Source organism: Uloborus diversus, chromosome 6 (assembly GCF_026930045.1).
Source record: "Uloborus diversus isolate 005 chromosome 6, Udiv.v.3.1, whole genome shotgun sequence".
Classification (NCBI taxonomy): Eukaryota; Metazoa; Arthropoda; class Arachnida; order Araneae; family Uloboridae; genus Uloborus; species Uloborus diversus.
The window spans coordinates 76,225,470-76,250,155 of NC_072736.1; the positions used below are offsets into that span (position 1 = coordinate 76,225,470).

The 24,686-nt window shown below is 30.7% G+C and overlaps 1 protein-coding gene across 1 annotated transcript in view; it reads right to left on the reverse strand.

Moving 5' to 3' along the window:
* Positions 1-24,686, reverse strand: part of LOC129225121 (CCR4-NOT transcription complex subunit 1-like) — a gene marked incomplete in the record, with an annotated part of 91,796 nt that overhangs the window by 25,982 nt on the left and 41,128 nt on the right. The window contains 14 exon segments of the mRNA XM_054859682.1: positions 498-737; positions 1,447-1,684; positions 2,122-2,189; positions 2,843-2,941; positions 4,731-4,988; positions 9,438-9,632; positions 11,654-11,773; positions 14,974-15,078; positions 15,175-15,315; positions 18,809-18,964; positions 20,823-20,963; positions 21,881-22,237; positions 22,442-22,576; positions 24,453-24,563. Coding sequence (XP_054715657.1) covers positions 498-737; positions 1,447-1,684; positions 2,122-2,189; positions 2,843-2,941; positions 4,731-4,988; positions 9,438-9,632; positions 11,654-11,773; positions 14,974-15,078; positions 15,175-15,315; positions 18,809-18,964; positions 20,823-20,963; positions 21,881-22,237; positions 22,442-22,576; positions 24,453-24,563 — 2,364 coding nt within the window.

Sequence of the window (24,686 nt, forward strand, 5' to 3'; positions counted from 1 at the left end):
TCGACCCTTTTATCTTCATGCTTGTGCTTCCGAAGCAGTAAATTGTCATCTTCCTTGTCGAGTGTGTGCGTAATTCCTGCTCACCTGAGGATTATTTTTCTTGGGAACTATAGAGGGTCAAAAATGGCAGTTGCGGTAGGAAGTTGTTTTGGGTCGCCACTTTTTTTATTGCTAGCGTCATTTTGGCACAAAATTTTTGCAATTTTTTTACGAAACATCGATGAAAATGAAGATTAGATCTCAAAGAACAAAATTCCCTGGGTAAAAATTAGAAAAAAAACCCCGACATTTTCTCTGACAATTCCAGGTTTTCCCGGTGCGTATGAACCCTGATACATATTGTCGCCTCAGAACAACAGTAAGACATCCAATCCCAGGAATAACACGAACATATCTTAATGTTGCTCTGAGGCGACGATATGTGCATGTGAGCACATCAATAGGAAAAAAAACTTTGAAAAAAGAAACAATAAAAATTTAAGAAGTACCTGAATTACCTTATTCAACAAATTGACTTTGGTAATTGTATTGCTAGCATCACCACTGTGTTTTACTAGAAGAGCGATTAGGCGAACGTAAGCATCCAGAGTATGAAAGCATTTTGCACGAATAACAGTTGGAGATTTCAAGCTCTGATCAATCAGAACTCGATAACAAAGATCGACACACATTTCTGTACTTAAACGAAAAAATCGAGTAATCAGTTCATCAGTCTTTAAAATACCTTGCAAATTCATCTGAAAGTAATAAGCACACATTAAAACACATGACAATTTTCCGACTGTTATGTGCAATAAAATATTTTAAAACGAACATAAATTCAAAGAATTAAAAGTATAATAAGATTATACACAGATTTATTTAAGAGGATACAGTTATGAATCTAACAAATATTTTTTTTTATGCGCAGTTTGTTTTTATCAGGGGTCAGAGTGAGAAGTAAAAAAAAAACTTAAGTTTTGATAAAATTTTGGAGCCTTTTAAAAATAAGAACTATTGAATATCAACAAAAACCAAGTTATTATTAACATATGTTTCATTTTTGGTAATTTAGTTAAACTGAACCCTTCATCCTTAGAAAGCTACAAAGCTACACTTCCCTTAAAGGAAAATAAAGACAGACGTCTAACTTTAATTCATCATAAAATATATGCATATATTGAAGTTAAATTTTTTATCTCTTCACGAGATCAAAAGAAAGATGTCCCACACACACAAAATATATTTAAATAATTAGAGAAAAGGAATTTCCAAAAAATAACAAAAATAAAAAGCTGGGCTCAAGTCTTCTGAGGACAAAAGGTAAAAACAAAACACTACATTGAGCTTCCAATCTGATAATCGCAATAGTACATTATTATTGTTTTCACATTTAGGTCTAAAGTAAAAACTGGGGGGGAAAGGACAAGTCAATCAATAAAAGTGAGATAAACGTTGGAAACATACTTGATGGACAAAAAGCGAAAATGCTTTAGTACTGTCTCTTCCTGCATTTGGAGCATGAAACATATTAACCCATTCTCTGAGAAGAAACTCAGTTTTCTCATATAAACCAGGGGGATCATCAAATTCTCGAGCTTGAGTAATCCCAGAATACATCATTGACATAGGTCCTCCACCAGGAGCACGATCTAAAAAAGTTGGATCACCGGTTGTCCTAAGCATATCCAACAGCTGAGGAAGCCTACAAAAAAATTGAGTGAAAAAAAAAAAAAAAACCACACACACACACACTTCACTATAAAAGCATATAATTCAAACCCATTGCAAACAGAAGTTAAAGAAAAAAAGAACTTTGAAAAATCAGTCTTCTATTCAAATTCAGTAAAAAGAAAGTTACAAAATTTTCTTAAATAATCTTTTAGTAAAAAGGAAGTCTTTCTTTACTGTATTTATTTTTTCTTTGAAATTATAAGATTTAGTGACTCGAATGTCAATTTTAAATTTTTTATTTCAAAAAGAAAAAAAAAGAAAACAATCTTAATCTTATATTAACACAAATATTCATCATTCTATTATGTGATGTAATGATACACATTTTCTGAAAAAAAAAAAAAAAAAGAATAATCTGAATTATGTAAAAAATTTGAATGAACAGAAAAAAATTGATTTAAATCTTACCCTTCAGGAAGTTGACGCGGAAGTGTAGCAATACGTGCTAATGTTTCTACTGTATTATATAAATCAACCTAAAAAACAATAAGAAATGTACCTTGAATAACAAATCTATAACAAAAATTGCAAACACAAATTACAAAAAATTTATATCAAATATATGCTACATCACAGAATTGACTAAATGAAATATAAAAAATTAGAACAGCACTTTTATTATTTGATTATCAATAATAAATTTGTCTAATGAGTTCACAAAACAGTTTATTCTTACTAGTGACAGCACAAACAAAGGTTTTTTCATCTGCCATACTGTCATACATTTAGGAAAACTCCACAATGTTTTAGAAGGTTGTTAAATTAAAGATTTTAGGAAGTGACAAATAATGGTACCATCTGTTAGGCCCTAAATTTAATAGTGAAATATCTCTAGTTTGCCATTAACAGAGTTCTTACATTTTCTTTTTGAAAATTGAAGTTCCTTCATTTGATCTGTCAAAACCAATTTTCACAACATTTAGTGAAAAATTGTTTTTGCTGAAATACGAAACATTGGCAACAAATCAACATGTGACAGGTTCCCCCAGTGGCATTTAGTTATTGTGGTTTTTACTGTAGATTAAAACTTACATAGATAAAACTAACAGCAACACTATCTTATTTAAAAATAATCTTACCTCACTATATAAATATCAACAATAACTAATTGGAACAAATAGAAACTTACTTCTGACACCAAACCACTTTGCCTTTCATCCAAAAGGTACAATTTAGCTAGTTGCATAGCAAAATTTACAGCAATTGGATTCATTCCATTTTCCATCGACTAGAAATACAAAAAAACAAGTCAAAACATTGCAAATTGAGTATGTGGTAAAATTAAAGTTTTGAATAAATTTTGAAAAATCAGTTTTAATTTTCCCCTTAGGTGAAAATCCTTTTTCATGGGTACAAACCCTTTTTCATCCATCAAAACAATTTTGTTACCTTGAAATTATGTTAATTTTTTGTTTGCCAGTTCAGTTTTTTGACTTTATGAATTTCTTTTTATAATATGGTTTGAACATTTCCCCATTAATTTTGAATCATTTTTGACTTGGTTCTGGTTGCTTTCTAGTTCTTAATTGTGGTCATGTCTCTGTGGTTTAGGTGGCTTTTAGACAACGAAAATCAAGTTTCAAATTTTGTATGAGGTGTTGGCCAAAAAACAGTCCGCCCTGTGTGAAATGCGAGGTGTTCAAAGCATCAGTTCCAACATTACCGAAGTTGTAGAACATGTTATTTGGAATGAACAGCAGCATTTTTGGCTGATGGGGAAAGTAGGGGGATTTTTTGGGAATGGCTGATCCAACTGAATTGGGTCAAAGAATTGGGTTCCTGAAATAATGCCAAAGGAACTATATTTGTCAATATGGTAAATCATTAACTAAGATAAAAGCAGTACTGCAGAAAAGGAAAGGAGTTGGCAAAAGTTGACGGTTCTTTTTGATATCATCATCAGCATCTCCCGCTAAAGGCAGAAAAATACCACCTTTACAGTTAAAAATCTAAAAGGGACCACACAAACTTCAAAGGGATGCAATCAATAGCAGAACCCGAGGACGGCCAGGTTCAGACAGTAAGTGGAGATCATGTTACAATGAGATCCGGAATGTTTTCTTGGCCCAAAACTGAAAACAGTAGCCAATTGACAGCCTGCCTGCTTATTTATGCGCGAGTGGAGGCAGGGGGAGGGGTTAACCAAAAACATAACACTAAAAAATAGTGTGAAGGAGAAAAAAGTAAAAAATATGCATTTTCTTATCACAACAAACTAGTTGCAGGGTTTGTGATGATCACAGTTTTTTTTTTTTTTTTGGAAGGGAAAAAAAATTTCATTATAAATTTTGGCAACAAAGAAAAAGTTGGCTGTTCAGTAGTCAAGTTAATTTTTTTGTGCTTTGGAAAATTCAGATGATTTTATTGATGATGAATTGTCTGTATTTTATTCTTTAACTTTGCACATTTGTATCCCATAGTGAATTAATTTTTATTTATAAATCAAATTTTAGTTTAGTTATTTAGTGTTGCTTTAAATGACAGAATATTTACCAGAAGCAACATTAAAAATCCCCTAAAAAGTTCCTTATCTGATAGACTAGCAAAGTATGCACTAAATTTCAGGTCAGTTTCGATAGAGGCAGATTCAGTTCACTAATACAGCATAACTTCGATTAAACCATTTCCTCAATTTAAAAATATCCTTGATTTAGTGGTACTTTTTTAAAGTCCGTTGACAATTGTTAAATCGGGGCTATACTGTATTTTAGATATTTCAACACCTGAAAAAAAAGAAGCCATGACAATGTTTTAAGATAATTTCCTTTCGCTCCTTTCTTAGCTTAGGACTGGCAATTGCAGCAGAGCAGATTGTAAAGGGCAATATCAGCAATGACTAATTGAATTTTGAAGTTTTTTTTTAAAAACATTTTTCAATGGAAATATACAAAGATGTTGGTATTTGGATAATATGCACTTTTACTGTATTTTTATATGATCTATAAAAATGCTGTTTATTTACTTAATAATTATTTGAGTACAAACAAAAAATCATTACTATTAAAATAAAATATTACCTGGGTAAGATGCAAATCATATGCTTGCAGATTTATGAGGTGATTACGGATTAAAAGATCAACTGACTCAGGATTATATCTACATTCATCTCTACTTTCCATCAACCAACGTGTAACTTGCTTGCTAGTCCACTGATGTCCATACATCCTGGGATCAGCAAGAGCTTTCAATACTAACAAGTGTCCATCTCTAAAGCGTAACATAATTTCGTTGTCTCCTGCAACTTGACACATTCCTTCTAGAAAACCATCAACTGCCTGTAATGAATTTTTTCTTTTTAATTCATGAGTAAAAGTTCGAAAAAACATCAAAGTAAAAATATGCATTTCATTATCAAAAATACGTTAGAAGACAAAAAAAAAAAAAAAAAAGGAGTGATATATCCAAAAACACAATTTAACCATGGGCACTCAAATAATGAATAATCTAAAACAGTGGTCGGAAGTAGCGCGCTACCGGCAGTGACACTACTGCATAGCTAAATCTGTTAGTAGTTTAAACTTTAGCGCACTGCTTTTAAAAGAAAAGTAGAGCAGTGAGATACAAAAAATAGCTTGTAGCAATTTCTCGAAAATACTTTCAAAAAAAGTGGTTTAAAAAGAAATAAGGTTCAAATGAATCTTAATGGTACAAAGTTTACAGGAGTACATCAGCGGATGCAGTGAGAAATAAGGCTCATAAAAATACAAGCTGACCTCAGACATATCATCAGGGGTCTGTCCAGAATTTCTCACAGGGTCCGTTTTTTGTGAAAAATCAAATAATTTTGTGAAAAATGATTTAATTTTGTGAAAAATCAAAAAATTTCGCAAAAGTTAAAACGAAATTTGAGAATTTAGAGATGGCACAAACTACATCAATTAAACTTAAAGTTGAGTGTTTTCCTCTTTTATGACGAGAAAATCATTCTGGATTTTTTTTCTGATATTTGGCGGGGGGCCATCGCTCTTTCAAGTATCAATATTTATCTACCATTCTGCATTATGTTAATTTATACTAGATATATTTCTGTACAGTATTTAAAATAATTGTAACAAAAATATAAATAAGTAAAACAAAATTCAGAATAGGGTTCAGCATTCAACTTTTTGACTCAAGACACTCTTAAAAAGCACAGAATTTCGTTTAAAACTTATAAATTCCGTGATTTTAACAAAAATAAGAAGATATTTCAATTGTTTACCTCTTAACAAAGCGTAATAATCATCAAAAATTCGAAAAATCGGATTCCTACAGCCGATGCAAAGGGATCGCAATTCTCAAAGTGAAGGCATCAAAAGTATAAAAACGGCTTGTAAAAGAAATATTTTTGATAAAATTATTTTAAAATTGCATTTTAGAGTCCTATGATAACATATCATTAATATCTGTGGACACAGTTGACCAAAAAAAAATAATAATAAACCATCTATTCAGCATTTTAATTTTTGACTCATAACAGAAAATGGAATTTTGCTTTAAAAACTTGAGATGAGAGTTCTAACAGAAATAAAGAGACTTTTCATTTATTTGAATCCTAATAAAGCGAAGTTAGCTTGAAAAAAGAACAAAATATGATTCTCATATCGGATGTTAAAAGATAGCGTTTTTCAAAATGTAGACATCTAAAGGAAAAAAAAACGGTAATTAAAAGAGTTGATTTAAAGTTCATCATCCTTGTTAGCATCGAAAAATCAAAACCCATGTAATTTTCTCCCAAAATAACAATTAAACATCGCACCCGCACCGTAAAAATGCAAATATTGACAAGCCAACAAAATGATGAGAATATTTTCTAATCAAGTCATTATAAAGGTTCAACGCCAGACGCTAAGTGGTGATAGTTTTGAAGTTGGTAACTCTCATCGAAAGAGTGCCTTTTTTTTTTCAAAATTAGCCGATTTTGTATAAGCTGATCCCTCTAATTTGACTTTAAAAAAAGGTTCCAAAAATTATCGGTTTACACACAGAAATATGCATTATTTTGCTTTCAGATTTGCTCTTTCAATAAACAATTTGTGACAGATCCGATCTTGTTTATCAGAATTTTGTGAAGGGTCCGTTTTGTTTGATTGGGATTTTGTGAAAGGTCCGTTTTGTTTGATCGGGATTTTGTGAAAGGTCCGTTTTGGTTGATCGGATTTTTGTGAAGGGTCCGTTAACGGACCCAAATATCCTCTGGCCAGACCCCTGATCATTTTGGCATCATTAGTTTGCTGTTTAACGCCATTAGTTTGTTTAACATAAAAATTTTCATATTTTGCCAATTTTATATGCTTAGGGGCAGCATGGCTTAGAGGAAAAAAAAGTAGGGGAGACTGGGAATACATGATCCCACAGCCAAAAATGTACCAAAATCATCTAGTAGAGATTTGAAACCTGACAACTATATTAAAGTTATACTGGTACATAAAAACTGGCAACATTTCGTTTTGTTCAGCCATTTTGTTTTAGCTCAAGAAATGATTGTCTGAATGGGTCAAGAGAAACTTCTTTTTAGGAAAGTATTCTGAAGTTTATATTATCCGTTATATACAACTTAAAAAAATACCGAAGTGTAATGTTAAAGTACAGACAGTCTTTAATAATTGAGACATATTTTCAGTAAATCGCCACTAGTTGTTAATAATAGAACAAGTATGTTTGTAAAAATCGCATATTAAGGATACTTGATTCCTTTGTTTAGAGGGGTACATGATCCCAGGGAGCAAATATTAACAATGGTAATCTGAACACAATGAAAACAATATAACTGTTGTTTACTTAGTTGACATTAACTTAAAGCATTTAAACCCATGTTAACATAATAAAATTTATCATAGTATGAGTGATAGATTTAAACAATCACTGTAGTAAACATGCTAAACAATTAAAATATCAGTTCACATTTGTAACCTACATAATGCCCTCAAACATATAAACAAACTATCTCTACTGATGAATTATGTTCTGATCAGCCATAATAAAACTGAGCTCCCAAATCACCAGATTATTTGTATCATCCTGGTGCAGTTAGTACCTTATTCTTGAATTTTACCTGATTTTTTATTGGATTTAGGTTATTTGTTCAGTTGTTTCTAGGAAACAATTTGTTTGTCACCACAGTTCCTTCATGAAGATTCCAAAGCAAATAAATAAAAGAACCCTTTCAAAAAAACTCTAGTTGTCCGGCAAAAATTAAATTAGATACGCCTTCTACAAGAAAGAAAGGTGCTTTTGTAAAAGTAAGAGACGCTTCAGATGAGCTTTTAATGCAAAATTTGTGAATTGTAAAATACTATATTTCAATCTAAAAACAAGAATGCTTAGAACTAATTTAAAATGAAAACTGTAAGATAAAAGTTCTTTTTTGATATAATCCAGGTTTAATTATTAAATTGAATGCGCATTCATAATAGAAGCTACAGGCTGTATAATTATCATAAGTGATGTAAGTATAATACATTTAACTTATTATTCAAAAAAAAAAAAATGCAGATATTTAAACAACGACACACACGTAATAAATTTGAAATATCACATTTAAAGATACATTTTTAAAACTGAGCAAGAAAACTTTTTTCTGTAAAAATTTTGCAATTTAATTTACACTAAATGCTGCTTTAAAGAAAAAAACAAAACAAAAAAAAAAAACCTAAAATGCATTAGAATACATTTCTGATGTGAATTTAATCAAAATGTAAAATAACAAAACTAAATTTAGAATTTTTTTTTTAATTTTAGCTTAAAAAACACATGCATATAATATATTGTGTTTTCTAATCTTATTAAAAGCACTAAACATTATTACCAAACAATATAAAAACTAGTTCAAAAAGTTGTGGAAGAAAATCGTTAATAGAAGAAACAAATTAAAATTTTAAACAGTCGACACATTAAAATTTTCCAAGTGTTTTAAATTTATACCAAATATGAGTTTATGCGAGTATAAAATACTACACTGTATGTATAGATGGCAGCACACAAAATTCTTTCCCCTTTTTTCAATTCAAACAATCAGCAAAGTATGATTGCTAGAAACTTTTAATGAATAGTATTCAATTAATGCAGAAAAAAATTGTGCAGATTTGAAAGAATAAACAGGTAGCCATTGTTCGAAATGGAAAAGGAAAATAGATACATTAAGGCGTGAATCGAATTAAAACGAAATCTGCTCATATGCGTTGAACGAACGAAAAAACATGGCCTCCATATTTGCGCGCTAGTTATTCGCTTTGGCCAATCATGGGCCTCAAAACTTTTACATGGTCCCCTGACAGAGTAATTGTTTAAATGCGCACTGGCTAGAGTGAAATAATGAAGTACGACAGAAAAGGCAACAGGATTTCAACAAAACAGCTTTAACTATAGATAGAATGCCAAATAAAATAGTTAACAATTGTCTTCAAATACTAGACATTATTAGTTTCTCTTTAAAGAGAAAAAGTTTCAAGTCAAGTATTTTGAAAAAACTTAATTATGCTTTGCTATATCTTAACGTCAAATATGCAAGTTTTCACTGGCAAAAAAAAAAAAAAAAAAAAATAAATAAATAAAATAAAACAAAAAATAAAATAGTTATTAAATTTAAAAATGTTACAATTCCAGTAATTACTATTTTTACTACACTCAACGACTTTGAGTATTGTAATTAAAAAAAAGAAAAAAAAAACACTGACTTAATTACAGATAGTACAGAATAAACTGTCACCCAACTTCAGTTTCGTAATACAAAAAAATGCTCTCACTTTTTGCAATAAAGAAACTGCAGATGGTAATTCTCGGGATGATCTTGCTACAAGTACAGCATCAAGTAAATTGTGCAAGGCAGTTAAATGTGGATTCCCAGGTGCAATAATTCCATGAACTAATATTTCTAGTTCAGAAATTAATTTGTCATATATTTGTGTGATTTCATCTGTAGCAGAATAAGGTGTCATAATCTATAAAGGAAAAAAATTCTTATTGAATAAAAGAAACAAAATTCTTGAAAACGAAGCAGAAAATTTTGAACATAAAAGTAAGCATAGAGCATAATTGCATTTTTTTTTCTTTTTAACAATACAATAGAAAGCCAACTATGTAAACCTGTTAGAATCTGCCCAAATTCAGATAAGAAAAAGTTTGGAAACTGTCAACTTAAGAATATCCCTGATCAAAACTGAACAAATTAATACCTTTATTCACAATATATATATACGTATATATACATATATACAGTTGGCTCTCTGTTTAACGACTCTAATTAAAGCTTGCTTATTCACAGTCCCGGATGCTGCACTGTAGTTTTAGAAGCATGCTATTTAAGGACGCATTCAACTTTAAGACTATTTTTTGTGGTCCCTTGAAAGTCGTTAAACAGAGAATCAACTGTATCTTTACTACATGAGTTTTTTCCTTTTCAAAAGCAGTGTAAATGGAAAAATTAATTTAAAAAATATTGCGGGTGTGCAATTTTTCTTCCTAATTCATACAGAATTGATACTGGCAGCTGTTAGAATTGTTGATCAGCCTCCATTCTTAAGCCTACACTTTGTAAGAAACATTGATCAAGGAAATGTTTTCGATGTTGCATGCTCAATATCAAAATTGAAAGAGATGGAGTGCTTAGATAACATTGAATAGGCAAGAAAAACCCCTCGAAATGCTTCTGACACCATTCTTGATGATTTTTATTCAAAATCACCCCTGAATTCAAATATAATAGCCATTTTTCTTCCTCCACACACACCTTTTGCAAATAGCATCCTTTAATTCTCGACAGTTTTCTTGATATGATAAACATTGGGGCGGTGCAACCCCAGAAATATAAATATATACATTAATGCTATATCATAAGCATGCTTATTTTCTCTTAAAATTATCTAGCTATACTTTTCCCCTCGCAAAAAAAATAATGGCTTATGAAACTGTTGAAAACTGAAAAACAATTGGGTGAAAAACAACAACAAACTCCAAAAAAGGGTTGGTGATAAGGGAAAACTGTGGTCATATTTGGATTCAGAGGCTCATTTTATATATAAGAATAAGCAAGAATTTGAGTCAGAAGCAATTTGAGATGCTTTTCGGCCGTGCAGTGAAATTGGGCAGATTATATAGATAATCGTTGCACTAATTGAGAGACAATACTTGATTTCAATTTACATGAACTCAAAGTAATAATTGTTGGTTTGTTCGGACCAGCTTTTTTTCCTTTTTTTTTTTGTTAGGAGATATATCAAATGAGTTTAGCAAGAAAGCTAGAAAACAAATTATGATTCGATCTAATTGCTAAGATAATTTTATTATAGGTTTTATCAACTCACAGAAAATGTGATTGTCGACTCGACAGCATGCTACACTTAAGAACACGCTTCAACAACGAAATAAATCACAAGAAGTTTCAAAGAAAGTCTTGGCTGAGTGAAAAAAAGAAGACTTTCTTGCTGAAGAGAAAGGAAAAACATTCACAAGAAAGAAGGCTTAAAACCGGAAAATTTAAAGCAGATGATTAATATGATTTAAAATTGCGAGGGAGCTATTTATCATTGTAAACTTGATTTTATACCAACCAACAGCAAAATTAATTTCATTATTCTAGAGCTATTACATTTGAGAAAAAATGAACAACAATTTCTCTTTAAACGAAATTACTCAAATGTACATGCTTTAACAATGAAAAAAAAATTTGTTTAGCATTTCGCTGTGTTACAGCAGAAATTTTTATTCTTAGTGATGTAGCAAGGTAACAGAATTGCAGCCAAATCTAGGCTGTCATATTATAAATTGGTTGCCAACAAGCATACCAGAAAATAATGTACTAAAACTAAATATCTTATAAAACTTTTGATTCATACTAAGAGCTTAAGAATTTCAACAAAAATTAAATTAAAAATTACATGAACATTAAAAATCAGAATTTTCATTTTAAGTTTAAGGAAAAGAGAGAAAAGGAAAAAAATCCCCCAACCAGTAAGTCACTCACAGCTACTGGCTTGTTTATAAAGCTGTTAGTTTGTTCTCTTTCACCATTTGGCAAGAATCCTGGAATCATTCGTGCAAATTCTTCATATACACCCATTTGTTGGGGAGTAACACCACCAACCTAAATAAGAAAAAGGTAATATTTATTATGAAACACTTAAATAATATTTGAATAATTATGCAGCAACATTGCTGAATTTAAAAATACCACTGACACTCTAAATTTTGTTTACATGTAAATGTAACACACGCAGATTTTAAAATACATTAGAGAGCAAATGTGAATTATATGCTGCATTACGTTGTTTAGAAGGAGAAATTCCCTCCACTGAAAAAATAAATTTTAACCTCTGATACAAATATCAGACTGGATAGAAAAATATAAGTACTTCGGATAAAAGAAGTAGTAGTCTCAAAATGCTTAGAAATATAGCAGTAATCTTGTAGAAAAACTCAGCTCTAATTAACATTCAGGGATAATTCTGAATAAAAAAAATTTACATGATTTAAAAAAAGACATGAATTCTAGAAGAGAGCATAAGACCAAATTTAAATAATCTAATGTTGATTTGACACCAGACCTCTAAACTTCCTTGTACATCTATTAAATAAATAGAACATATATATTTAAATGACTAAACATGGTTTTCATTGAATTCTTTCCCTCTTTTAGAACATGTTTAATACAAACATTAATGTAACAAGAATTTTTAGATGGTCAGTGTAAGTAGGGCAAAATATTTACTTGACTACTAGGGATGGAATGACTGGTTTCTTGGAATAAATAACTTGCTATATAAGGCAAATATATACAAAGTTTAACTTGAAATGCAAAATGAATTAAGTGCCAGTTGGGAATATTTAATCAAAATAGGAGGTGCAAAACCATGCAATACATTAAAAACAAAACTTCAACATCTTACTTGCTTAAGTGCATACTGAAGCCTGAGTAAGCAGATGATTAAAAACCGAAAAGGAAGAAACAATTGTTATGTAGGCTCTACACAGAAAATTTCAACCCCTAATGGCTAATCATTTTGAGTAATGTGAGAGAAGTACAAACAGATCCCATGACAAAAACTTGACAAAAAGTGTTTGGGGATGGTCAACATGGATTTTGATGGCAACTGACGTTTATCGGTTTTGAATGAGTACTATTTTAGTTGGGTATTTATTATTATTTAGGTACATACATTACATAAATATGCACAGACATCATAAAAAAGTACTCAAAATTTGTTTGTGAGTAATTAAAATGTTGGAAATTTTAGAGGGAATTTTTGTGTGAAACGTAAAAGGTGAGGCAGATGTAAAAGGCAGAATCAACACACACACACAAAGCAGTTAAGAGTTTTTAAAACACTAGAATAAACACTACTTCTTCCCATTTTTTTCCCTCTCTTTGTAGATCTTTTTCTTACTACTTACAAAACTTTTGAAACTTTTTTGAAATAGGCAGCCAAAATATTTGAATTGTCAGAACAGAATCATGGTTTTTTAACTTCTCCCGATGTGGTCAAAAACTATTTGAAACCACAACAATGGTTACCTAGTACTAAATATATATATATATATACTTTTAGAAACTTTTCATTATACAAAATAATCTACAGTTAAATTCTCCTAAGAAATACTAGCCCCCTAAGGATCTAGATTTGTCGCTCAAGGCCACTGCTTCGGCCTTGCGCCCACAGCTGTCTGAGTAAGCGAATGAATGATAGGGTTCATAATCTATTTAAAAGAAAAAATTCCATGACTTTTAAAAGACTTTTTCATGACTTCATAAAAATGTTCATGATCTTGTTACATGACGAGAATAGTATACCATTTAATACCAAATTTGCCAATATTTGGAAACTAGTAATAGCAAAACTTCTAGGTGAATGCCACTACCTCACTTGTGCTTGAAAAAATATCAGTGTGCACCTAAAAAACTAAACTATTCTTACTTGTTTTCATTAGGTAAATTTAAGTAAAGAAAAAATATAGTGAATAGAATATAATAATAATAAGATAAATATACCTTTGTGCTGAACAGTAAAGAAGAAATAACATCAAAAAAGCACAAATTGCAGATTAATCAAAAATCAATACAGATTAATGCATAATGCATTAATCTGCAATTTTTGTGCTTTTTTGACTTTGTTATTTCTTCTTTAGAATATAATAATGCTTAAATGTCTAATAATTGATTTATAAACAGGCAGAATGATAATGAATGGGACAAAGGTTGAATGAATCATTACTAAGTTTCAATAAAGTTGCCTTTTAGTGTCAACAGTGCATTTAATTATCCACATAACTTGACAGTAATTTGGTTCTTTAAATTAAAGCCACATTTTTTAGTAAATTTATATTTCTAAACCAGCTACTTTATTTTCTTTTAAAAATTCAGCAGTGAATGAATCTTCAGATTCAAATGTACTTATTTATATTTTAACTTACTATGTTACTTATTTATTAATTTATATTTTTAATGCATAAAAATTAATTGGTTCAGAAATTTTTGAACATAATGGTTGATTCCTGACGTTGAATGTAGCAGTGGGTAGCATGGATTAGTTTTGAGGGCCGTGTTTTCGAGTATAAGAGTTTCCCTGTTTCTGTATTTTATTGCCTGATTAATGATCTTTATTTTCTAAAACCTTCAACAAATTAAGATAAATTTTATAAATTTAATAATAAAGTTTTTATGAGTAAAGAACTCAGATGCAATTAAATTGCTTTTTTTGAGTGGGCAGGGCAAAATCAAGAACGTGCAAGTTCCCTACTACAGAAAATAAAATATAAAAAGTCAAAATAATGGCAAAGTCAAAGGGAGTGATGTCGAAGCACTAAAGTCACATTGCAAAAAAAGAAGAATGGCTGCTACAGAAGTGGATGCAATGAGATTTCAAAATTCAGATTTGTTTTTGGGATTATTCAATTTTCCAGTTTTAATAGCTTTTACTGTTAAATCACTCAATATTTCTAATGCTCTTTAGGCTTCTGTTACTTTCTCTTTGCCCAGGACATTTTTTCGTGACTTTAAATAAATTTCCATGACTTTGAACGAAAATTTCGATTTTCAATGACTTTTGCAGGTCTGAAATTTGACACCCCCCCTGACTTTCCAGGATTTCCATGACCCGTATGAACCCTGGTTACATGATGTTTTAAAAATCTCTGTAAATCAAAATCTTATAAAAATAGACTGAGAACTATAAAACTTTAAACTTTTTGGTACCTAGTTCGACTCTTAACATTGAACTGTTCTCAAGAAGATGATCAGACAGAGACAGATGTGCACAGATTTTAATAAGATAGATTAAGAGTTAGTACCTTCAGTCTAATTTGTTCTGGCATTCTTTCAGCTTGATAAGTTAATGCCATAGGATCACAATACCTTCTACCTTCACTCCTTGCATGTTTACGTGCTTCATATTCCTGTAAAGACATTTTAAGCATTGAGTTTTTTCTTTTCTAACATAGCCAATTGCTAGATGAAAAAAAAGGGGTTAAAAATTTTTTTAAAAAACTTACAGAACTTAATCTTTTATCAATTTCTGGCAGAGCCTTCTCAACTGCAGTTTTTTGTATAAAACAGCATGCAAGTTCTAAATTGTCACGTGCAACTATTTCAGCAGCTTGATCTGTCATTTCTTTCTGTTGAGGAGTAGCATTCTGAAAATTATAAAAAAAAAATATTTCATGGGAATGATTATATACATTGTGTTTGGCAATTTGCCTATTTGATGCATAAAAATACTATTTTTACACAAAAAAGCTGTTTCTTCTTCGTTAAAAAAAAGAAAAAAACTTCAAGACTGTATTTCAGTGAGAGAAGAATTCATTTTTATTATTGCATTATGCTTTACAAAAAGTGAATAGGGTCAGAGAAAACATAATTACAGCACTTTCTAATATTGCTGAGTTAAAATTATGTCATAAACTGTCAAAATGTGTTATAGCTCTGGCAATAACCCTTACAGCACAGTTTCCCAATCACTCCTCTGTGGACTGGGACCAATCCACAGAATATTTTTAAATTTTAATACTGTTCTAAAAGCATTTAAACTTCAACAACTTAAGTTTTATAGAGAAATAAAAATTTAAATGCATAAAGAATATTTGCTTATCAAAAGAAAGCATATCAGTATCAAACCAGCAGTTCTTTTTATGCAATTTGATGGATACTATCATGCTTATAAAAGATTTGGAGCATAGACAACTCAATCTGGTAGAAAACTGCCGTCAAAATCTGTTTTGCCTGTGAGTGTTTTCAGTCTTTCCAGTAAAATTTTGAAAAATAGATTGACTAGATTTTGATACAAAAGACCTCATAGTAAGTCATTGCTTAAAAAGTTTTACAAGTTTTCAATTCCTACCATGTTAATGTAACATGTCAATAACTGTTACTTTAAATAAATTTGTTTGAACTTTTTTTCATCAAGAGTATACATCTTTCTGTTATAAGCATAGTAGCAATTTCAGTGCGGATGGGGTCAAACTAAGCCCCTATAATGCTGGTCGAGTGCCGGATTGTCAATCAACACATTAATAAAGATACATGTCAAAAGTAGAGATTTAACCAACCCCCCCAAAAAAAAATCTTGAGCAAAAAACCGTCCCCCCCCCAAAAAAAAAGGGTTTACTCCACTTAGGAAAAATTCGCGAAATAATGTATACTGAAATTTACAAAATATAGATTCCAGTGCTTTTTGTATTTAAAAAGTTTTTCATGTTCAGTTACGCACATGAAAACCCTAACTTGGGTAGTTGAAGATGTAGGATAATTTAATTTCACTCTACAACACCTAAGTATTATTTGCTTCTTTTCTCATTAAAATTTATGTATACACAGGACAGACTTGGGATATCAATACTATTAATTAGTAGAAACATATAAGTAAAAATAATATTTTTTCTCAATTAATAGATATGTATACATGTATATAAATACTTAAAACCATAAAATAAAAAAAAGCAACTTTTTCTTTAAAATCTTACATTTCTCGTCCTGAGCTTCTTTTTTAAAAAAACTTTCACAAGTAAATGAACAGTCAACTCTCGATAACTCGAAGCCTTATAACTTTAAACTCTTTAATCCTAAAGTTTTTATTGCGTCCGAAACATTTGAGAAAGCAGAGGTAATTTTTCATAACTCAAACTACAAAATAAAATTCAAAGAATTTAGACATTTCCTTGGCACTCCGAGTTATCTAGAATAGAGTACATTAGGGTGGATCGAAAAAAAACGAAATTTCGAATCTTAATTTGGAATACCTGCCAAAAGCTGTGCATGTGTAAGTACAGCACACTTGTAAAATATTATTAAGTTTGAACAACTCTTTGAGGGTCCTACCAAGGCTTGAATTTCTCCAAAAATAGAAAAAAGTTCAATTTTCCAAAATTTTTATGAAAATACTAGTGTTTAAAATTTTTGTTATAATACGGCTAAAATACTTCCATTGAACACTCTTTTCATGTATCTTCACAATTATTTACAGTCCTTGCACCATTAAATTCGCACATAAGCCGTTAAGTTTTGCGAAATTAACCAAAAACTGACTTTTTTTAAGCTTTTTTGCACATTGCAATATTTTTTCTTTTAAAGTCCAATTTTCTTTTTTAAAACGCCTGCACAGAATACAGTTTTAAACGAAAGTGAAGTTAAACTTTATTACATTAACAGTCCAGCATCCACTAAAAACAAATGGCTGCATTTCGAGTTCCATTCTACCTTTTCCATCTGCCAACCCAAGTGTATTAAGTATAAATTTATTACTCATTTTACATTAGATGTAAACTATCAAAATGATTTAGTTGTATTAACTAAAAAACATAGAGAGAAGTGCATTGGTTACAAAGAATGATAAATAATTGTCGCTCTAAAGTCGTTGATTGGAATTAAATTCGAAGACAGCGACAGAAGTGTCACAGGTGTCACAGACGAAGTGCGTGCTTCTCTTCAAGACCTGCAACCTAGAAGTGAAAGGGTTTGAAAAATACATTTTTCGATAGCCGAAAAGACAAAACTATGACAAAAAGAAATGGTTGGAGACAGATACACACCAAGAACCATAAGCGAGGAATCCATGGTTGAAAATTCCAATTCTCTTTATTTAAGTCATGTGACGCCAACCTCTGGAACGGGAAAACATGTCGCAACAGCAATGTAATTTTTGAACTGAAAATTTCTTTAAGCCTTAAGGATCTTTTAGCTTTTGGCTGTGATGGCAAAGCCACGAATATCAGAAAAAAGAACGGTGCAATTGCGGCCATAGAGAATAAAATTGGACATCCTGTCCCATGGTTAATCTGTGAACTGCACGCGAGCAGCCTTTGCGTCACCTGTTCACATTACTTGATGGTGAAACTGCTGGCCCATGTTAATTTTCGCAGGACCAATAGGTAAATTGCTAGACAGGTGCGACAATTTACCACTGGTCCACTTTGAAGAAATTACGCTCCTTGTCGTAGGTGCTGGGCTGTTAGTATAATAAAGTATGATTTCATTTCCATTTAAAACTGCATTCTGCAGTCATTGCAAAAAAAAAAAGACTTTAAAAAGAAAAAATATTGTAATGTGTAAAAAGGCTTGAAAAAAGTCAGTTTTTGGAAATTTCACGAAATTTTACGAACTTGTGTGCGAACCTAATACTGCAAAGAATGTAAATAATTTTGGAGATACATGAAAAGCCTGTTAAAAGGAAACAATTTAATGGTATTAGAACAAAAATTTTTAACCTTATTATTTTCATAAAAATTTTGGAAAATTGACCTTTTTTCCTATTTTTGAGGAAATTCAAGCCTTGGTAGGACCCTCAAGGAGTTTTTCAAACTTGATAATATTTTACATGTGTATTGTTCTTACACATGCACAGCTTTTGGTATTCCAAATTAAGATTCGAAATTTCATTTTTTTCGATCCACCCTAGAGTACATCACCCAAAAAAACATCTATGTATTTCATATTTTGTTATATGAATTTCATTTTCAACTGACACAAGGAAGCTTAAATTTACCATGAATTCACTCAAGTATCTGACAGGAAAAGCAGAACTTGTACAAAATAATAACAATAAATAAACAAATATAAAATGATGTACACATATATATACAAAATACAAGCTCTAATTACAGTATACAGACAACAAATTTTAAATTTACTTACACGTAATGTCGCCAAGAAAGCATTACGCAGGTTTGTTAAAATAGTTACAAATAAAGGGTCTCTACATGTTATCATAACCATCCCAGCAGTTAAGCTCCGAACCATGTGATGTGCTGAAACCCTCATACGTGATTCTTCTGGATCCAGTGCAAAATCCTAAAGAAAACAATGTTAAAAGAAAACAAAATAGATCCCTTACATGATTTGTAAAAAGTAAGAAATATTTCCTGGTATGTAAGCAAAAACTAGTTTTAATGTTTTTCAACTTTACATAATGAGACAAACATGAAACTTCTCATGCGCACGGTTTTGCGTAAATTCAAGACAAGAAACGTTTTCACGAGCAGCAACAAAAAGAATATTGAACTCAGCTTGTACCTACACTAGCTAATATTTGGTTGATTAAGGAATTGTGAACAAGTTGTTATTGTGAGTATCTGAATGTATAGCGGAGACCTGGTTTTATATTGCCCGTTTCGGTCACTAGCTCGCTTTTGAAGTCATTTTCTTCTGTTTAGTGATTAATGCTATACTGATGGTGTTAAAATATCCCGGATTCAGCGTTACTAATTTCAGAATATCCATTTTTCTACAAAAATAAAAATCATTTTTCATCTACAAGACCCAAACAAGGTTTCCCCCCCCCCCTCTGGTTTTCTTTTTTTCAAGACAAATTTTGTTTTATCATTGTTTGAAGCCGCATTAGCATTCGTTTTATTATCTGATCGCCTTTGCCAATGAGAGAGGTTTTCTCCGATCATTCTATTTTTCTTCACGACAGTTGAGAACCAGAGCTGCTGACCCTCTTTATTAGGAAATTCTTCTGAAGTCGATGACACATGCATTGTCTCATCAAATCACAAATCTTACTAATGTAAGATTTATGATGGTGAAGACGTTTATGACATAGACGATATAATGGCAGAAGTCCTATAGCTGACCAAGCTATTCAAAACATTAGAACTCTAAAACAATTTTTATCTGCAAAAGCCAACAAAGAAGAAAATTAGCAAAAACATTTAGCGCAAACTAAAAATAAAATGTAAGACAAAAAACAAGTAAAGACTAGACGTTTCCTTCACTAGTTCATTGGGTAAGTGTCAATTCTGAACCAATATGATAACAATATTAGTATTGCCCCTGATTTTACTCTTTCACAGTTGGTACGTTTTTATAACTAGTTTGACGGAATACGTAAAATCGAGGATCCACTGTATATACAAAAATTATTTACATTATTTCTAAAAGTTTCTTTTTTTTTGTGGAAACACCACAACTTCCTTCATTCTTTATCAAACTTCATAAGTTAAGTAAGACATTTTAAAGATTTGTTTCACAGCTTTTGGCAAAAACTTAAACGACAATTCACGATTATTTTTTATTGTTTTTTCCAAAAAAAAAATTGTGTTACATTACGCATCACTCCTGAACACATTGCATCCTGAAACAAAACCCCATTCGCTCTGTTGGTTCGAGTTTCATGCTAATAATGCGAAGGTTGTGGAGTTTGAATCACAAACGGCCGAAAACAAAGGTGAAGTCTGGTCCAAATATCTGTGAATATATAATCTCAACCTTTTGGAGAGGCGGTATTAAAAAATAAAAAATAACACAATTGCATTGTCGCATTGAAATCAGAAGAAAAAAAAATGGAAAACATATAATATTTCAAAAGTGTTTTTGTGGGTGTATACCGTCATAATTTTTCCTAATACTTTATCAAACTTCAAAAGTAAGTTTATTGAGAACAAAAAGTTCATCAAACTTCAAAATCCTTCGTACGGGTCAGCTAGTAATATTTTTTGAAAAATCTCATTTATGTCAAGAAACAAAGTCTGAGACTTTGTTTCCCATTTTAATTACATTTTGAAACACTGGTGGTAATTCACATCTATACCTTTAAGCAGCAAATACTACTTAAAACAGAAAGACAAGGAAATGCACACTAGAGGGATTGTCTTCATTTCACAATGCTTTTTCTTTACGCTAAATTTGCAAAACCTAAAAAACTCACCTTTTTAATGATTTGCTCACAAGTTGTCAGAGAAATTTTGATGGATCTATCAACAACTGGAACCATCCATTCTTGCACAGCTCTTTCAACAGCAAGTCTAACACACTGTTTCAACTGATTGTGAGCTTGAAACAGAGGAATCTACGAATAATTTTTATCTCAGTCAGAATATGATTTTAAACTAATCAACTTTTAAAAACTGATAATCGACGCAAAAAAGTTTAGTTTGATAAAACATACAAATATGCTTTTAAAATATAGTCACAAAGTCAATAAATAATTATGATTCTTTTCTAGGACTTGCAGCTTAATATAACTGCTTAACAATTAGTCAATTCATACATTTCACAAATTGTACGGGGCGTAATGGGGTAAAAACTAGTTTTGTCAAAAAATTCAAATGTAAATTCAATTTTTCAAATGGATGAAAAATTGTCAACAATGCTCAGCTGTTGATATTGAAAATTTTCAAAAATTCTCATTTATTGCAAGTTTTTAAGATTTGAAATTCAAATGCTATTCATTGAAACTTTGAAACAGAAAATCCATTAAGTTGCTTCAAAGTCTTTATGCCAAGATGATTTATGATTTATAAACTGAATAACAAATAAAATTCAAGCATTTTTCAAGGATTTTAGATCGTTCAAAATTTTGTAAAACATTTTTCATTTAGTGCCTTTTTAGAGTGAAACTGTTTGAAGAGAATTTTTCTCCTTTAACTTTCTAATACAGTGAAACCTGTGTATAAAAATATTGTCTGTCTATAATGATACTTTCTTTGGTCCCAACAAAATTCTCATTTAAACAATGTATTATCAACCTGCCTTTAGCAATAACATTTCAGGTGCACCAGTGTTATGCCAATGTTTTTTTTTTTTTTTTGTTTTTTCAAAAAACAAAGCTATTTTATTCAATTATCACTGATGGCACCTAAGAAGAATACTATACATTCAATGAAGATCTTTTTAAATTTATAACACCTTCAACAACACAAATTAATTTCGGTTTCCAAATATATTTTAAATTCATTTCTATTAAAAACTATTTAAAAAACTTACCTGTGTATTGATGAGTAAATGTTGATTCAAATGATTAGTAGATAAAATATTAATGTCTCCATATGAAAACTGAGGCTGAGGCATTGTTGTTGACAATGGTGCAAGTGGAGCAGCCTGAATAGTTGCAGGAGGGCTATTATTAATAGATACATTTTGTAAGTTTTCTTCATGTAAAACATTATTAGGAATAGGATTGGGAGGAGCTGCAAGTACCGCTCCAAGAGAAGGCTGCTGAGGAACTTGGATGTTTACTGCAGTTATAACTTGCTGTTCTTTATGTTTTGGCAATGGTGACAGCTGTGGCTCAATTTTCAAGTAACGTTCTTGGTCTTTAAGTATATTACCAGGTTTTAAATCCTAAAGAATACATCTTTGTTACTGACACAGAAAATAAGTTGGATAATGATTTTAGTAAATGAAGAAAGAGTAAATAAACATAAAAAAGAATACATTAATAAACTACATTTTCAATTAAGAAATTAAGTATAAACCATGAAACATAATATATACATTTAAAGGAGTAAAAGGCAGATTTAATGAAAAAAAGGGCATCCTACTAACGTTAATATCGATGCTCAATGTTTTGCAAAGAACTTCAATTTCAAACTTCAGATTTAATTTTAAATCTGGTTCTTGATGTAGTTCTCCTAAAACATTCATAATTCCCATAGTCCATGGATTTGGGGGCTTAAATACCTAAAATTAAAAAAAGAACAATCATAAGCGCACAGTGAAATCCCTCATATAATACATGGGTCATTCTCTCATTGTTCTGCAATGTTGAATTTTGCAATCCTGAATTTTTAATTTTTGAATTTTTCAGAAAGGATGCAATTTGGTATTTTTTAGAAAGACAAAATATGTATCTTGGTAAAACTACAACCAGACTATTACTTTGGTTTGAATCAACAACACCTGCACATTAAGGTCTGACCATTAAAAATAACAGCAACCCACTGCCCAACAGGTATTTATCATATAAGATAATTTTACAAAGTTTAAGAAAATTATGTATTCAAAATATTAAAAAACAATTCAATGCACTGAATTTGGAGGTAAAAATGTATATATAATTAAAAAAACAAAGAAAATAATTTTATTCCATCCTCAGTCTGTCATTACCATCCAAATCTTTATACATTGTGCTGGATGGTAATGATATTTCACTTTATTTTACCTGGCATGAACTAAACTGTAGTTACCATTCTAAAAATTTTGCACATTTTGATCAATGGTTCATCTAATGTAAGCAAATAAAAAACAAAAATACATAATAATGTTTAAAATAACTATGAATGGATATGGATGGTAATGACAGCAATAAAATTTTTTCTACTTAATTTGATATTTACACACCTAAGCAAGATGCATGAACTTTTCCACACAGTAAATTTTTGCTTTTCAAACAAACTTAAGGTGGCTGCTACTAAAACTGAATACTGTTTGGGTTAATAGCGCCACCAAGTGGTTATAAAAGAGTAAAAACTGTTGGATGGTAATGATGCAAAATGTCAGGGACAAATTAAAATTGTTTCACAAAAATTTCAAAAATAAGTGGCAAGTTTGATCCTAATATTCTGCCATTTTTCAATGTTAAAACTGTATCTCATTTTACTTTTGAGGAATTGATTCATTAAAGTGACTGATTCAATTACCCGACGCTCACTGTAACGGCATTATCCATAACTTACAGCTAATGTGTGTATTTATATGCATACACATGTATAAAGGGTGAATTTGATCTAATCTGCCAAATGAAAGGGGGTGTTAAAAGAGCATAAGTGGAGCATAGAACCATCCACTATCCTTTCCAATTTGTAACCGTAACCAAGAAGATAGATAAAATGAGCCAAAATAGCAAATTTCCGAGATGAACGAGTTCTGAAATTCTTGGAAAATCTACATACAAAATTACATTTTTGAAAAAAAAAAAAAAAAAAAAAAAAAAAACAGACAAAATCCTATAAAATGACACTTTTTTCATTGAAATAGTTCATTTTTTAGCAAGCTACAAGCTTTGAAACATTTGAAGTACTCAAAGTTGAATTGGTACCAAAATCTGTTCACGGCATTTTCGAAAACAATCGTTTGAGCTACAACAGGTTATTTGAACTACATGTAAGATTATATGTAACAAAATTAAAAGCTTTCAAAATCTTTACAGCAGTACACTTAAAGTTAACATGTTATACTATTAAAATTACAGTAAAATCCCTTTTAATGCAGACACTAACAGGGCAAATTTTTTTGTCTGCAATAGAGAGGTGTCCGCAGGTCAGGGGTTTAATAATGTTATTTGCATTGGGACTTGGGAATTAAAAATCGTCCGCTTTTGAGGGGTGTCCCTTAGGTGGAGTTTTACTGTACAAAGTAAACTCATTAAAAGAAAAGAAATTAATTGAAAACAAGTTAAAAGTTGCAAATAAAACCATATATATTTTGTATATTTCATAAAAATAATCAAACAGATCCTGAATGAACAAAAAGAAGTTTTGCGATGCAGCAAAATAAAGAGTTTGCACTTAAGTGAGAACACTTTAATAGACTATTTAATTTTAAAGAAATGACTTACTTTGCTCTTCGAACATGATTCCAGAACTTTTGCTACGAATGGTACAACATATAACAGCTCTTGTTGCCCATTATGGTAGGCTTCAATCAACAGTGACTTTACATCTATATCCTATATAAAATAAATACAATTAAAATTTTACAAATCGCCAAGGGAGAAAAAATACTGGAATTCATTTGTGCATAAATCAAGTTTTTAAGCGCACAAGGAAATTATGAGGTTGAAGGGAGAATC